At 32.6% G+C, this 15251-nt stretch overlaps 1 protein-coding gene across 7 annotated transcripts in view; it reads left to right on the top strand.

Moving 5' to 3' along the window:
* Positions 1-15251, top strand: part of LOC106687304 (solute carrier family 2, facilitated glucose transporter member 6) — a 145199-nt gene that overhangs the window by 93444 nt on the left and 36504 nt on the right. For 5 of the 7 annotated variants that reach the window (XM_067048706.1, XM_067048705.1, XM_067048704.1 and 2 more), the window contains 2 exons: positions 3869-4046; positions 5742-6270. In XM_067048706.1, coding sequence (XP_066904807.1) covers positions 3869-4046; positions 5742-6270 — 707 coding nt within the window. Of the gene's footprint in view, positions 1-3868; positions 4047-5741; positions 6271-7051; positions 10157-15251 lie in introns of those variants that run through there. The other 2 variants (XM_014431137.2, XM_014431130.2) reach the window with 2 other exon arrangements.

The raw sequence follows: 15251 nt of genomic DNA, 5'->3' as shown, positions 1-15251 counted from the left end.
TCGGGCTCAATTAATCCAACCGTTTATCCGATTTTGATGAAATATTTAGTGATTGGTGGTCCCATGTATTGACTTTATCAGGTTTCATCTAACGTGCTAATTTTCCTTACGCATGCGCAACAATGTTTTTCTTGGCATACCTGTGCCATAAACGTGGCAAAGGATTAAACTTAGGGATTAGGATTGTCATCGTCTAATATAGACTCCATCAAATTCCAACCACTACTTTAGCTTTTCTATGCGTAAAAGGATTTTACTTAACAGGCATATTCCAAACACTCGTTCCTCACCAAGATTTGATTCTAAAACGACAAATCAAAATTATTGAAAATAAAAATAATAAAATCTCACAAACAGACTGAGACTCGACTGAGTTCAAGTAACTAAATTATTTGAATCAACTAACCTGGTATGTTCCATCACCATTAGACTGACACAAACTACTACCCCTTTCCAAAAGATCAAATTTCCTCAGCCCTCTCTTCGAATGCATTAATAATGCATAAAAAAAGGCTACCCTCAACTCACCCCAATTTTTTATTACTTTAATAAAAACTAGGTATTATCACTAGTCAAAACTGATGAGTCTGCCAGGTATAGGTAGAGGGAATAAAAAATGGCGGCTGTTTCAAAACCTTAAAAAAACATTAATTTTTCATTTGGAGCTCAATATCTTAAAAACTACCAACAACACTAGAAAATCTAAGAGAACATTATTTAAAGAAGAGTAAATTTTCTGAAATATTAGCCCTAAAAGAGCTATTTACGTCCAATAGTTCTCGAGATATAGCTTTTTAAAACGCAAGATGTCTTAAAAATCTACTGAAAGATTAGTAGTTAGTTAATTTATTTTGAGAAATCTATATCTCAATAACCATTCGACGTACAGATGTCTATTAGCACTCAAATCAAAGCTAGTTTAATGGACTATAAAGTAGTTTATGATGTTTATTTCCGTAGAAATAGTAGTTTTCATGATATTTGGCAGAATAAACTCAGAAAATGTTAATTTATAGTTGTAAGTATAAAATGTTGGATTTTTGAAAAAATATATCTCTAGATCCATTAGACACATATATGACTGCCAACACTCAAAATAAAGGAAATTTAGCGTACTATAAAGTAGTTAATGACACTTATCTTCGTAGGGGTAGTATTTTTTATGATATTCACATATGAATATAAATTTGGCAAATGAAAATTTGTCCGAAATACTATAAATCAATTTATTTTAGCAAATTTCATGTAAACTATTACTCTTAAATCTCGAAATATTGATAAATATGCATCTACCTACCCATTACAAGTATTGAGAAATCTATTCTTATCTGTGTATTCGGTGTACGGTTTTTAATTATAAACAATAAAATAACAACAAGTATAAACAATATATAACAAGTCCAACTTCGTGACGTTTTCGCTTTGTAAATGATGCAGTCACTGGATGACGTATTGTTTGTGTTAACTTCAGCTACTTCAACATTGATAAAATGTATATTTCTTGAGCTATGCGTAAATAAAGTTTTCTTTTTCGCAGCCGTTTTCCTTATTTTCTTCGGAATTTATTGTATGTTCAAAAAAAAAGGATTGCTAGCAAAAAATTTTACTGAAGTTTCTTGAAAATCAGAAGAGGGTTTTGACCATATAGTCATTAGAAAAACAACATTTTCGGTTATTACTCACTGAATCCTTGATTGGAAACCAAAGTCAAAAAATAAATAAATACAACAACAATTGTTCCTTAAAAATATCATATTTTTGTTTTATGAATTGAAACAATGATTTCAAAAAAACTTTGTTTTCTCCCTATCATCCATATTTAAACCAAATGGCTGTTAATTGTGACGAGCTCCGAGGGTCATAGTGAGTCAACCTGTGGCTTTGGTTCCAAACCCTCCTCCCCCAAAATGGTCCTGTAGTTTTAATGAAAAACTTCATCCACTTTACGGTGGATGGAAACATTATTATTATTAGATTCTATGTATCTTGAAACGTATAAAGTCAAATTTAGAGATTGAATCATTTTTTACCTTGGTCAATTAAAATAATAAATCAAAAGTACAATACTATAAAAACTGAATTTTACAATGTTTAATATGAGTGTACAACAAAAGAGGCCGTGATATGATTTTCATTGATAAGAAAAATTTAAAATAGCTTTTCTTTTTTATATGAATATGTCAATGACTTTGCTGCCGTACTTATCATTTTGTTATCATGGAACTCCCAATGATAACAAAATCAGTAAATAGAGTTAGATTGGAGCTACGGATATATTTGTTTATATCCAAAGTTCAATTCAATTCAATAAATAAATCAGAATATCCGTGAAGCCGGAGGTAGCCGATAGGCCCGTGTTCCAATTTTGAGTTCTTTACACCACTTTTGTAGTTTTCGCGGCGAACTAAATTTTGACTCATTGAAGCTACAACATTCTTTCTAGCTTTAGTTGAGACTCTTGTCAAGATCAACTTCGTAAAATCACGCCTGTGTATAAAAACATCTGTTGGAAGTCATACATTTTTTTTAAACATTTTTTAATTTCATAGAACAGGATCTGAATGAAAGAAACATTAAAAAATCAAGAGAACAGACTGTCACTTGATGTTTGACTCTTTGGGATGAAAAATAACTTATGCTTTTTCAGCACTATACGCCTTTAATGGTTGCGACAAAACTAATAAGAAAAATGCTTACAATTAAATTAAATAACCATGCGTAGAGGACGACTCAAGACCACGTAAAATGATGTTTCTTGACATTCAGGTCTTATAATCAATCTCCACTTCCCCAACCACTGTTGTATAGTCACTTACAACCCTGCCCATCACGTTCACTTTTCTCTTCGCTTCATTTGTACATCCTGGACTCCTCTAATAAATTCCTCGCCTGATCTCAAAACCCCATGTTCTCTCTCTTTAAGCTTGCTTGGCCTTAGTCTGATTTCTTACAACCTGTCTGTTCCACGGCTTCCTCTCTCCTCCCTCATATTACACCCTTCTGAAACTCCAATTCCATTTCTATTGAAGCCTTATGACCTGATAGTGTCAAATCCAATGGCACCCCATTTATTCCTTAAGCTCCGTCCAATTCCTAATCTGTCACTTTTATGCTATCGTTGACTGCCATTTTCTTCTTGTAAGAAGATCAATCCGATATCTCCCACCCTCCATGTGAAGTCTGCACTGAAACGAAACGATGCGGTTCTGCAATTTTATCCAAAGCGATACCTCAACAATACCCTATTCCCTACCCCATTTTATATCATTATCACAATGACTTCTTGCTCTCCATCTAACAGTATCTCTAAAAGCTGGCGATGCCCATGTATTACCCCTTCAGCCCTGCTGACTCCCTGATGCTGTTTTAAAACTATTGGAAGAAATTAACAGAAGGTTCCATCAAAATAATCCTAGTTGTCCTTCCCACCCAAGTTTTTTCCATAGTTCATTTTTTGTTCTCTTTTTTAACGCGCTAAAAATGAAGAAAACAATAGTTAGGTACACATTTTGCGAGGTACACTTTGACGGTAATTAATAAAATAATTATATTAATAATATAATAAAATAATTAATAAACACAGTCTAGATTTTTTTAATCACAGTTTCTTTGCTGACGCCGTATAGCTACTAAGACAAATGTTTTCTATAGTTGAGATTCACGGGCGATTTTTTTTGTTGTTTTTATTGTTGATGTTCTAATTTTGATTTGGTGGCTTTGAAACCTATAAATTAGGTGAAATCAAGATTATAAATATTTTTTTACTTTTAACCACAAGAATCAGTTTTCTTTATTGATATAAAATTATGTAATAATTTTTTTTTATGGTTTAATACATGATATTGATAGAGTTGATTAATTAATATAGGCTACCTGAGTATGGTGATGGCAGGCATTTCGATGACGTGGCCATCCCCCCTGACTGCTTGGTACTCCTCCAAGGACAGCGAGGTACCCATGACAGAGCACGAGGTATCCTGGATGGTATCAATTGTGGCCATCGGAGCGGGATTTGCATCGATACCTTGCGGAATGCTTGCTGACATGTAAGTTCCACTAATTATAACTTTTATAATTTTTTCTTTATTATTTAATATGAAAAATTTCTGATTTGAAACAAACAAACAAGAAGTTGAGCTACATTAATGAACCATAAAGACAGTTTCAGATGCTCAAGATTTGAAAGGAATTAAATATACTTAAAATTACAGATCATGAAACTTTGTATGGTTGAGTAATATAAAATGATTCTTACTTCGTGTGAATTAAATAATCTAACGAAAACTAATCACTTTGTGCTGTTAGTAAGGTCATAAGAAGGTTACCACACTGAGAATGTGGTTGGGAAGGACCCAAACCATAAACAGTAGTTGAGATTTGTCGTCCTAAAGTTTCTTTTTTATATTTTTATTTATAGAGTATTTCTAATATTCCTTTCAATATAACTTCTTTTACTACTACTAAAAAAGAATTTCAAATATGCAAATTACATTGCTTATTTTCCCAAGACTTTTTTTTTTTGTTTTTTGTAGAAGTTTCTGGGATTTTGATAGTCTTTCTGGGATTGACCATAGGGTTATTTGATGCTGGGTCATTCTGTGATAAACTTTATCGCCTTGTTGCTTAAAGGCATTCTTCCTTAAACCAGAGAGATCTTTGCAATAAATTGTTTACTCTGATGCTAGCTTTCTATTGAATGCCGACAACATTACTTAATGTAAGAAATTCAGAGGCATTCATTTAGACTTATGAATCTTCTATCCCAAAAAAGTATCGAGCCCACTACTAGGCCAAGGATGGTTGCAAAGTTAAAAAGCCTTAGCAAGGGCAGACCCTCTACCAATTTGCGCATTGGAAACTCCAAAAAGAATTTTAATAGCACCTTTTGGGCAGCGTACTATCGCTCTTACCAGAACTCAAAATACATTCTTGTCTTCGTTTGCTAATACATTTTTTAGTTTATAACGTAACGATTATAGAGCTCCCCCCTGATTCCAAATGCATTCCACTGCTCTTCTTATATCCCCTTAGAATACATCCCTTTTTGCATTTATTTATACATTTGTGATTGTATTATGATTTAGCAGGTAATAATTATAGAACTTCCTTCTGATTCGAAGTTAGCAAATACTGTGGTTTAGTTGTGTGAACTTGCTTGAATTACTATTCTTGACAGCTATAATTGTTTGTAAATTATTTTACATCATTCTTTTGACAATGCCCGTACGTTCTAAGCCGTTGCTTGGTCAATTTTATATGTTTTTAAATCTGTTAGATGTGAAAGTAGCTCCCAGACTATACAGTGATCAATTGTTTTAATAGACCATTGTAAGGTGAGTGTAGGCTCCTAGATCTGTTACTAATATTCGATCTAGCTTTCTCTTTGAGATTTCGTGATAATGATTTTATAAGTTACGGTTTATTAGTCCAGTAATCCCGAAATAGGTGAAGGACCTCTTAATGCTTTCAACCCGCCAGCCTACAACATCGGCCTGTTGAAATGAGGAGCCACCTAACAATCCTTATTGACACCTTTGCTTCCTGAGTCTAGAGGTGTGACGATTAAGGGAAAATTTTGCTATTTGTTAGAGTATGTATCTGGTACAAACCATCAGCAGGCTATTTAAAGTTATAATTAACAAAATTTTGGTCTCCAGATCAGGTCTTAGTAATTTCCGATATAGTTAATTATTGTATGACAGTAAACCACTCAATGAACTAACTATATCTATGTATTTCAGATTCGGCCGGAAAACGATCCTGCTTGGGACGGGAATCACTTCAGCGCTCAGCTGGCTCTTGATCATGGTGACCAGGTCCAAATGGGCACTGTTCGTTGCTCAGATTCTGGGCGGTATAGTTTTGGGTGGAGCACCTAGCGTCGCTCCCATCTACATCTCGGAGATCTCACCACCTCACATCAGAGGTGCCATCGTCGGCCAGCTCAATACCATGTTCTTCGTCGGCCAACTGCTTGTCTACGCCGTCGGCCCTCAACTTTCCTATACTAATTACATAAGGGCCTGCGCTAGCGTCCCGGTATTATTCTTTATCTTCTTTGGCTTCGCCCCTGAGTCGCCTTATTACCTCTTAAGTAAGGGACGAGAAGAAGAAGCTAAGGACTGCATGACGAAGTTACGTGGTAAGGATTCCCTTGGGGAGCTAGAAGCATCTAAGCAAGAACATCTCGAGAAGGATTCGATGGATAAACTCTCGATATGGGAGATGTTGAAGACGAATAATTATATGAAGAATATGATATGCCTTCAGGTAATTAATTATATCAAACCTTTACTAGTTATATCTAACAGTACTAGTTAAATTTAGCATCTCCTAGTTATAACTATCTGACCTCTATTAGTTATACTTACTGGTAGTTTACAGTAAAAGTTTTGTTTGTTATATCCATCCTCCTCTACTTTTATTCAGTCTCCCAATTACATCAAATCTACAAAATTCTTGTTATACTCAACAGCTATGTTTAGTAATTATTTGCAACCCCTACTAGTTAATTCTTATCTTTATCAAATATAACACTCTTAAATAATTATTTTTTTCTTTTATTATTCTTACATAATTGCTACTACTTTTATTCACTTTACACATTTTAATGAAATATACATATTATCTATATCCTTTAAGTATCTAGTACGTTTAATATTTATGTAAAGACTTCCTAAGTTATATGCTATCTCAGTTCTTTACATCTAATTTAATGGATTCAGAATTTATCAATTATGTGTATTTGAAGCACTAAGCTGAATCATAAATAAAAATGATCATCATTCAAAGCATGGAGACAGGAACCCATATCGCAATCCTTAGCATACAACTTACAATTGTTTTTTAGTGAATTATTCAATAACTGCAATTATACACAAAATTTAAATTATACAATTATATAGTTTAATCCTACCCTTTTCCTGTAGTTGTAATAGTTCCGCTTGCTTGAGCAAGTAAATACTACAGGCACTTCCTCTTTGATGATATCGATGATGACATTCAAGACACTAATGCCTTTGTTACAAAATGTTATCTTGACCATTTGCAGATTCTCAGCTTAGTCAGCATGTTCAATGGATCATCATCATTGTCAGTGTATGCAGTGGAGTTCCTGGGAGGTCAGTGGGTAGCCATAGAGATGGCTTCAGTGTTCGTGGTGTCATCCTTCTTGGCAGCATTCCTGGCTGATCCTATAGGACGAAGGCCTCTCCTGGTGTCTTCACTGATCGGTGCAGCCATCTTCACCACAATCCTCGCCATCTACTTTATTTATAAGGAAAATAGTCTCCTCTGCATTGGATTGTTTGGCTTCTGCTTCATCACCTCTGTTGGAATCAATCCCTTTGTAATGACTCTTCCTTCTGAGCTGTTTCCAACCAGCCTGCGTGCCTTTGCCAATGGACTCACCCAGCTCACAACTGGATTTTTCGGTTTCATCTGCATAAAAATCTTCGTCAATATCAACGAGACCCTTGGTATTGAATACAACTTTTTTCTTTATACTATCATCTCTCTCATTGGGGCGGTAGCAGGTTATATTCTTCCAGAAACTGCCAAGTCAGTAATAAGCGCAGCTTGAATATAAACTTGAAGTATTTCCTAAGAAATCGACCATTCCTTGGAAATATGAATATCCCACAGCCACATTTCAGTATTGCAATTTCGTGTATTGCCCAACTCATTTTATTATTAGAAAAAAGCGATGTTTATTGTGTATAATTGTGTATTTTTATACTTAGTGAACGATAAGAACTATATGAAAATATCATATTGTTAGATATTAGGATTTAAAATTTATTCTAGTACCTGTAAACAGTGGCGTACAAAAGGATTCAGGAGTTCCTCTACTTGATACGTGTTTAAGACTGTAATACCGATATTGAACAACTTAAATTATTGTTGAAATAATTTCTCTCTCTTATGTAATTATTAATATGATATAAATTTTACCTAAAAGTTTCATCAAACTTATTGAGGTTTTAACTACCTGTTTACTAGCCTTTCCATGGGCCAAAGAACTGAGCACCTCTGAAAAGATCCTATGTACTCCACTGCAAGTATAGTGATATTTCTCCAATGAAACTATCTTTGTGAAAGGCCTGATTGAAATTTCAACTATAAATAATAGGATTTCATCAGATATTTATAAATTTATGTAAATATTAGTAACAGAGCTGTTTATTTGATATATCTTTAAATATTTTAAAGTTGTATAGACTTCAACAAACTATAGTAACCTGTAGTTTACAGCTTAGTAAGATTTCATCTCTAGTAGAAAATAAATGCTAAATAGCTAGTTGATAAGGCTTATGGCCTACTATTCAAGTGTTTTGCTGTTTTGATATTAAGTGCCTTTTATCAGAGTGAAACAGAGATAGAGAGGGAGAAAAAGAGAGAGAGAAAGAAACTGTTTCTCAGTTCTAGTTTCCACTACCAGAAGTGGGGTGGGGTATCTGATCAACTGAATCAAAGAACTATCTCCTTTTTCTGAAAAATGATCAGTGATTCAGGAAAAAAGTAAAGCAGATAATTCAGTTAAATGTATGAAATATTATTTACTCACCTTACCAAACAGTTAGAACAAAAGAGTTAGATCAAATGTAATAATTAAACAAAAACAAAAATAATAATAAAGAAAAGTCATGACAAATGAAATCAACATAAATGATTATTATAGATAAAGGAACTGAATTGTATAAATTATTTTTTAGCTGTTTATATTAGTAAAGATAAAAAATATTTAAAATGGTTTTCTAGAACTCATTAAGTGCCAAGAGCTGAAATTCAGGAGAACAAACAAACTTATGGAATATAATCTATATGATTAGGTCTCCATAAAATAATAAATCTAAAAAAAAGGTATTAATTATACCTGTAATCTGGTGAAGACAACCAATTAAGTTTATGGTATTTTGTGATGAAATGTGTATAGTACAAGTATAATGTTTGTACTTATAATTGAGAAAGAAACCTGGCAATTGAGAGTGATCCTCACCAAATCACCTCCTTGTTAACCCTATGATCTAGAAACAGTTCTCACTTACTGAGTACTGAGCCCAAGACTCTTCATAGTTATATATATATATATATATATATATATATACTATAGACTAAAACCGAAGAGGAGTTAGAATTAGATATTCTGTCAATTACAGAAAAATGTGGAAGTGGAAGAATATTGGTTAAGACGTATACAAAAATCATTTTGTTGGAAATTTGGTATTAATTGAAGACATGTGCAGATAAAGCTACTACATGACATTTTAGAGAAAAACAGAGATTTTAGTAGTGAAGAATGTTTTAAATATTCCTTTCTAAATAGCATCTTGTTTAATTTTTCACAAAAATATTGGGGGTTTTCTGAAGTTAAAATCTGAATTTTCCAGTCTAAAATAGCAATAAATAAACATTACATTAATTTGTTCTCAGATTCAAATATTTGTAACGATGAGTTTTTCATTCACTCTCTCTTCGACTAATAGACTGGTAGTAGGTTTAAATTAAAATTTTAAAAATATGTGAACAAAAAATAGATAGAAACATGAAAGGTAATTTAAAGCTTTATGAAACTCCCATCTATGAACCAGATTTGTATCTTATTCGCAGCTCAGAGTTTGATATTGAGAAAAGAATTTCAAGTCAAATTGTGGCAAGATTAGGAGAAAATACTCCCCCATTGAGTTCGAAGTTGGCACCATAAATGACAAGATAACAAAAGAGTATTCAAAACATAAAAATATCATACAAAACATTAAATGTTTTACTTTTGTACATAAATTTAACAATAATTTTTGCTAAGTTAAATGGATTTTATTTTACATGCAAGTTTAAATGAAAAGTGTATTTATTCACCATCACAAAAATTCCGATGTAAAATTGTTAAATGCTTTGTTAAGATTAAACTTCCATATTTAACATGTTGATGTAAAACAAAAACATATTTTGTATGATTAGTCCATATTTAGATAAAATCTTTAGCTTAATTTCTATCTGCTCTATATGCTTAAGCCAATGTTGAATCAAAGATGTTTTAGAATTGAACTAGTTAATTTTAATATAAATGAAAATTATTTTAATTTCATAAATTTATACTAAGCTAATCAATATTTCAAATGAATAAGAGACTACCATGTTTTCGATATGTATAATTGTATATTTGTATAGTATTAATAAATAAAGTATTACACTTCCACTGCCTGCTTTACTATTATTATATTATTTAACCACTTCCATAAAAAGTGACAACTTAAGTTGATGAGAAGTTAGTACAATGGAAAAGATCAATTTTTGGCGCTGACTACAGCAATGACAGCAACCAAACGATTCTCTGCACAGTTCTCAAACCAAGGTAAGCAACAGAAATAAATTTCAATTACTTCTTTCGTATTTATTTTTTTGAAGCAAGATTACATGATTTCCTGGAATATTTAAACGTTTTAAAAAACGCCTCAAATCAAAAAGATAAGAAGAAACGTTTGACCAAGCCTGTTAAGTTATAACAATACTATTGATTCCAGCTACTCACTTTTTTCGACGCTTTCTGGAAGTGAACATTAAATTGTCTCTTTAAGAAATTTCCGATTAGTTTGTAAAGATCTTCAATCTTAAAGAGAATATTATGGCGGTGTTGTCACAAATTCCAATCCCACTCTCCGTTAAAGTGAGATGTAAAAATTATTTTTTTATTGTATACATGTTGCTCTGTGGCAAACTGTGAATATATCGATTGTTGAACTCGAAACGTTTGTAACGGTTTTGTGACAGTTAAAGGTTACCATTAATCATTGTTTTTGTGTGTGTTGTGTTGTTTGTTCTTACTACAGTGAGAACGTTTTATGTTATCTAACGGTAACTAATAAAACAGTAAAAACATTTTATTTGTGTCAGGTTACGGGCCCAGGCAGTTCGCAAAATTAAAAATATGTTGTGAGACAGTAAAAACAGTTCGGTAGTGTTTGTTTGTTTTCAAATACTTCATGAAGTAAAAACATTTAAGTTCGTTGAACATGCAACATAAACTGGAACTAAACAGCTTCAATGAAATAAATCAGATCAAGCCGCGGACAGAACCTGAGAACTTCCAACTGTGGAAATTCAAGGTAAACACCTTCTTAAAATTCTACGGGTTGTTTGAGATTATTTCATTAATTGTAGTTATTAAGATAACTGCTCCAGACAAAAGGAAATGTTTTTCTTGCTCTTAAGAAGTGCATCTGAGTAAAGACTGCCCAACCAAGAAAAAGCCCTGTGGTGTGTGTAAAAAAACAAACCACCTAGAGAATTGTTGCAGGCACAACCTATTGATGCTGAGGTAGACCTTGCTAAAAACTGTGCATCCACGACAGCCAAAATGGCTGATTGTGTAAAAACTGACAAGTGTCAACTGAAAGGCGTGATGTACATCCCAGATCTCGGTAGAAATTTGTTATATGTGGATAAAATAACACAGAACGGTAGATCTGTGACTTTTGTTAAAAACAAAGTAAAAATTGTAAAGAATGATACCGTGATAGTTGGAAAAATATCTCCTGAGAGATTTTATGTAGAGAACTTGAAGGTTGATTTACATGCGAAAGCTTATGCTACTAATGTACCAGAAACCACAAAAGAAATAAAAAAAAGACAATGAAACATTTGCGTCTAAACCACTAACTTATGTTGATGAATGTGAAGATACAAAAAAATAATTCAAAAGTGAGTTGAATTGTGATTCAAAAGGAAATGGTAAACCATTGATGGAAATAAAAGAAAAAATTAAAAGGCTTTAGGAGAGGACAATGAAAATTTATCTAAAAATAAAAGAGAACTGGAAGAACAAGCTGATACAGGATACCGAAACAATTTGAAATTTGAAACAGAAGAAAATCTACAGATAAAGAGGTCAATTCAAGCAGACTTGAAGGTTCATTTAGAGGACCAGATGATTCTTCTAGAGAAAAATAAAAGTGCATTGTGCAAGAAAAGGCTAAGAAAAATCAAGACATCAAGAAGAAACAGAAAGAGAAACCTGGTGAGATTGAAAAAAGGTTACAGAAATTAAAATCTTTAAATGGTGACCCAGAAATTTGTTTCAAAGATGAAGAAATATTAGAAGAAAAAAGTAAGACATATACTGGTACTAAGAAGAAAAAGAAGAAGACACCCAGAAAATCTCCATAAAGGAGATTTAGTGATTCAACGAATACTGTTAAACCTAGTAAATATTATAATTCTTACTGAAAAAATAAAGATATAGTTGAAAGAAGAAAAGTTCAAATCATCTACAAAAGGACAGAAGACCAGTTGGAGGTGTTTGAATCTAGAACTCAGTGAAGTGATTGAAACATTTGAAAAATCAAAAAATTGTAACTTAAAAATTTTCTCTGTGAGTAAAACTAATACTGTAATTTAAAAATTATTTTGTTAATGTATGTAATATTCTGCTAATCCTGTTTTTTAAGGAATTATTTTTTTTTAAACTTTATTTTGAAAAAAAATTAATATTTAACAGTGTCTGATGTAAAAATTCATTTTTTATTGTATACATATTGCTCTATGGCGAACTGTGAATATATCGATTGTTGAGCTAAAACCACTTGGAACGGTTTTATAACAGCAGTCGGTAGGTTGCCATCAAGTTTGGTATTGTGTTGTTTGTTTTCACTACAGTAAGAACGTGTTATATTATTTAACCATAACTAATAAAACAGTAAGAACAGTAAAAACATTTTATTTGTGTCCACCACCCCCGCGTTTAACATTATCGGTTTTTGAAGCCGTTCCACCCACATCTCCCAGCTACAGTGGATTGTTCCTTCCGAAGTCCGAGGATTTTATTTAGCAACAGAAAAGAACATAAGAACGCAAAAAAAAAAATCAGGTGATCCACTGTAGTTTAACAAGCGAAGTACTATTGAGGGGTTCCTTGAAATACAGACCAACCAATTGATCAAATGTCTGACAATTGGTACCCGCAAAGCATCTCTGGACCCAGAATTAAAGTCTCTGAACAGACAAACAGTAAGGAAAAAGTGCAAGTCTAATATATTCAATCGAAATATTATTTTTTACATGTAACCGGGTTATCAATCCGAAATCCTCTTGAGAAGAAGTTTTAAAAGAACTCAGGAACACGGACTCGGGATTATCATAATAGTACAGTTGGCCGACGCTAATGCTGGTCCAAAACGTTGGATAAAGCCATCCAGTCTCAGTTCCAGTTGAAGTAACTATCTCTAGAAGATAACATAACCAGAAATTTTGGGCGTGTTTATTATTGACTACGTTGGACCATTCCTTGGTCAGAGTTATTAATCTTCAACCAGACATATTTATCTTTATGGACTCTATGAGATTTTAGTTTCCAACAACGCCACATAATTCACCGGCCAAATATTCGAAAATGTGTACTCTAACCACAAGTTTTTTTAAAAATTTATAGTCCACGGACATCCATCAACCAACGGCTTGAAGATCGCACACCACACTGACCAGATCTTAAGGGAAGCTTAGTCAAGCGGAGGAGATTCTCATAGCCTAAAATCTATTAGCAGCGTTCTTGATGAATAGATAACCATTTGTTCTCGATGTGGATAACTTTATGTTCATTGTATGTAATATTATTGAATAAAGTGTTACATTTGCAATCGTTCCAGTTATTGATATTGTTTCAACACCTACAAAAAAACCGTACACAAAGCTAAAGAATTTGTTTTTATAAACTTACTAATATCATGAACTATCTGTTAGATTTGAAAAGGCTTTTCCTAATGTATGATAGACCGTTTATTGAGAAAGATTTTATGTTTTATACCATCATGCTATGACCCATAGGAACATAACAGTAATTGAAAACGTCAGTTAATCAGGAAAATAATAATATATAACCTTGGAAACAGATATACTAGAATAACTTTCTAAGTTTAGTAAACGTTTATTAAAAGAAATGGATCGATAAAATCTTAGTCAAATGTACATTATGATTGAAAAAAAAATGTTAAAAATTTCATTTATTATATTATTTTGCATTTAAGGGAGTTCACAGTCCTAAAATGTATAGTGGATCTTAGGTAAGTTTGCCTGTGAGTAAAGGAAGAGAAAGGAGACGCAGTGGTAAGCGTTCTCCCACCGACCCATCAATCTTCTGTCTTCCCCACTCAGTCAACTGGACATTCGTTCCTAATATATATATGCATATATTTAATCCATCCTCATTCCGTCCTTAGTACGTATAGTATCATCACTTACATAAATAAATACCTAATTATTACTAAAAATCGTGATTCACTGTGCCTTCACATCTTCGTGCCATATCCGAATGTCATTGATCTCAAACCTATAAAGCGGTCGCAATATGTCGAAGTATTAAATAAAATTGACTGACATAAGCTTTTGATGACCGCAATTACATAACATTTAACAAACGTATAAGAATTAATTTATAAAAAATTGCATATGGGTTGTATATATTAAACAAAAACCGATAAATTGTAAACTATTAAAAGATTGCTGATTATTATTTTTTTTTTTAATCTTTAACCGGGCGATGCATTTAACAGAATACACAACTTTCTCGATTTTTTTTTTAAGAGCATTTTTTAAGTACAACCGTTTTCTAGTGTTGTATCTAGTTATTATTATAAAAGAAGTGTATGGTTTTATATTGGTATGGAAGGTAAAAAAAAAAAAGAGAAAAAAAAAGACGCATTGCATCGTCCAAAAAAGACTAATCAACAATGAAGAAAAGTTTAAATATTTTTCTAATATTTATTTAGATCTCATACGCTTGCAAAAATATATATTGTTTTCGTAATTATGAGAGATAGTTGACTGTGGATGACATACTAGGAGATGATGGTTGGGGATGCGGTCAAAATGAAATACAAATAAGTTGTTTTAGCTTATTTAATTGTACCAACATTTCGGCTAGAGTTTCTAGCCTTCATCAGGGCTAAGAACAGAACAAGATAACAACCAATTAGAAATTGTTTCATTTTATTGTTTTCATAACTTAATATCTTTATTTACGAGGTGTGGCAGAAAAGTAATGAGACTGATATTTTATTTATTCAATTAAACATCAATGTTTTCATCACCTTCAAAGTAGTTCCCTTGGGCGGCAACACACCCATGGAGACGTGTTCCTATTGTTGATAGCAGAGCTGAAAGTCTTCAACCGGTATGGTCTTCAGCAAGCCTCTTGGATGTTTTCCAAAGTCCCGAAATGACGTCTTTTGAAGACATTATTCAGTTTAGGAAAAAGTAAAAAG

Source organism: Halyomorpha halys, unplaced genomic scaffold (genome assembly GCF_000696795.3).
Source record: "Halyomorpha halys isolate HHAL.00 unplaced genomic scaffold, Hhal_1.1 Scaffold38.1, whole genome shotgun sequence".
NCBI lineage: Eukaryota > Metazoa > Arthropoda > Insecta > Hemiptera > Pentatomidae > Halyomorpha > Halyomorpha halys.
Note: the sequence above shows the minus strand (reverse complement) of the source record. Positions and strands in the feature narration are given on the sequence as shown.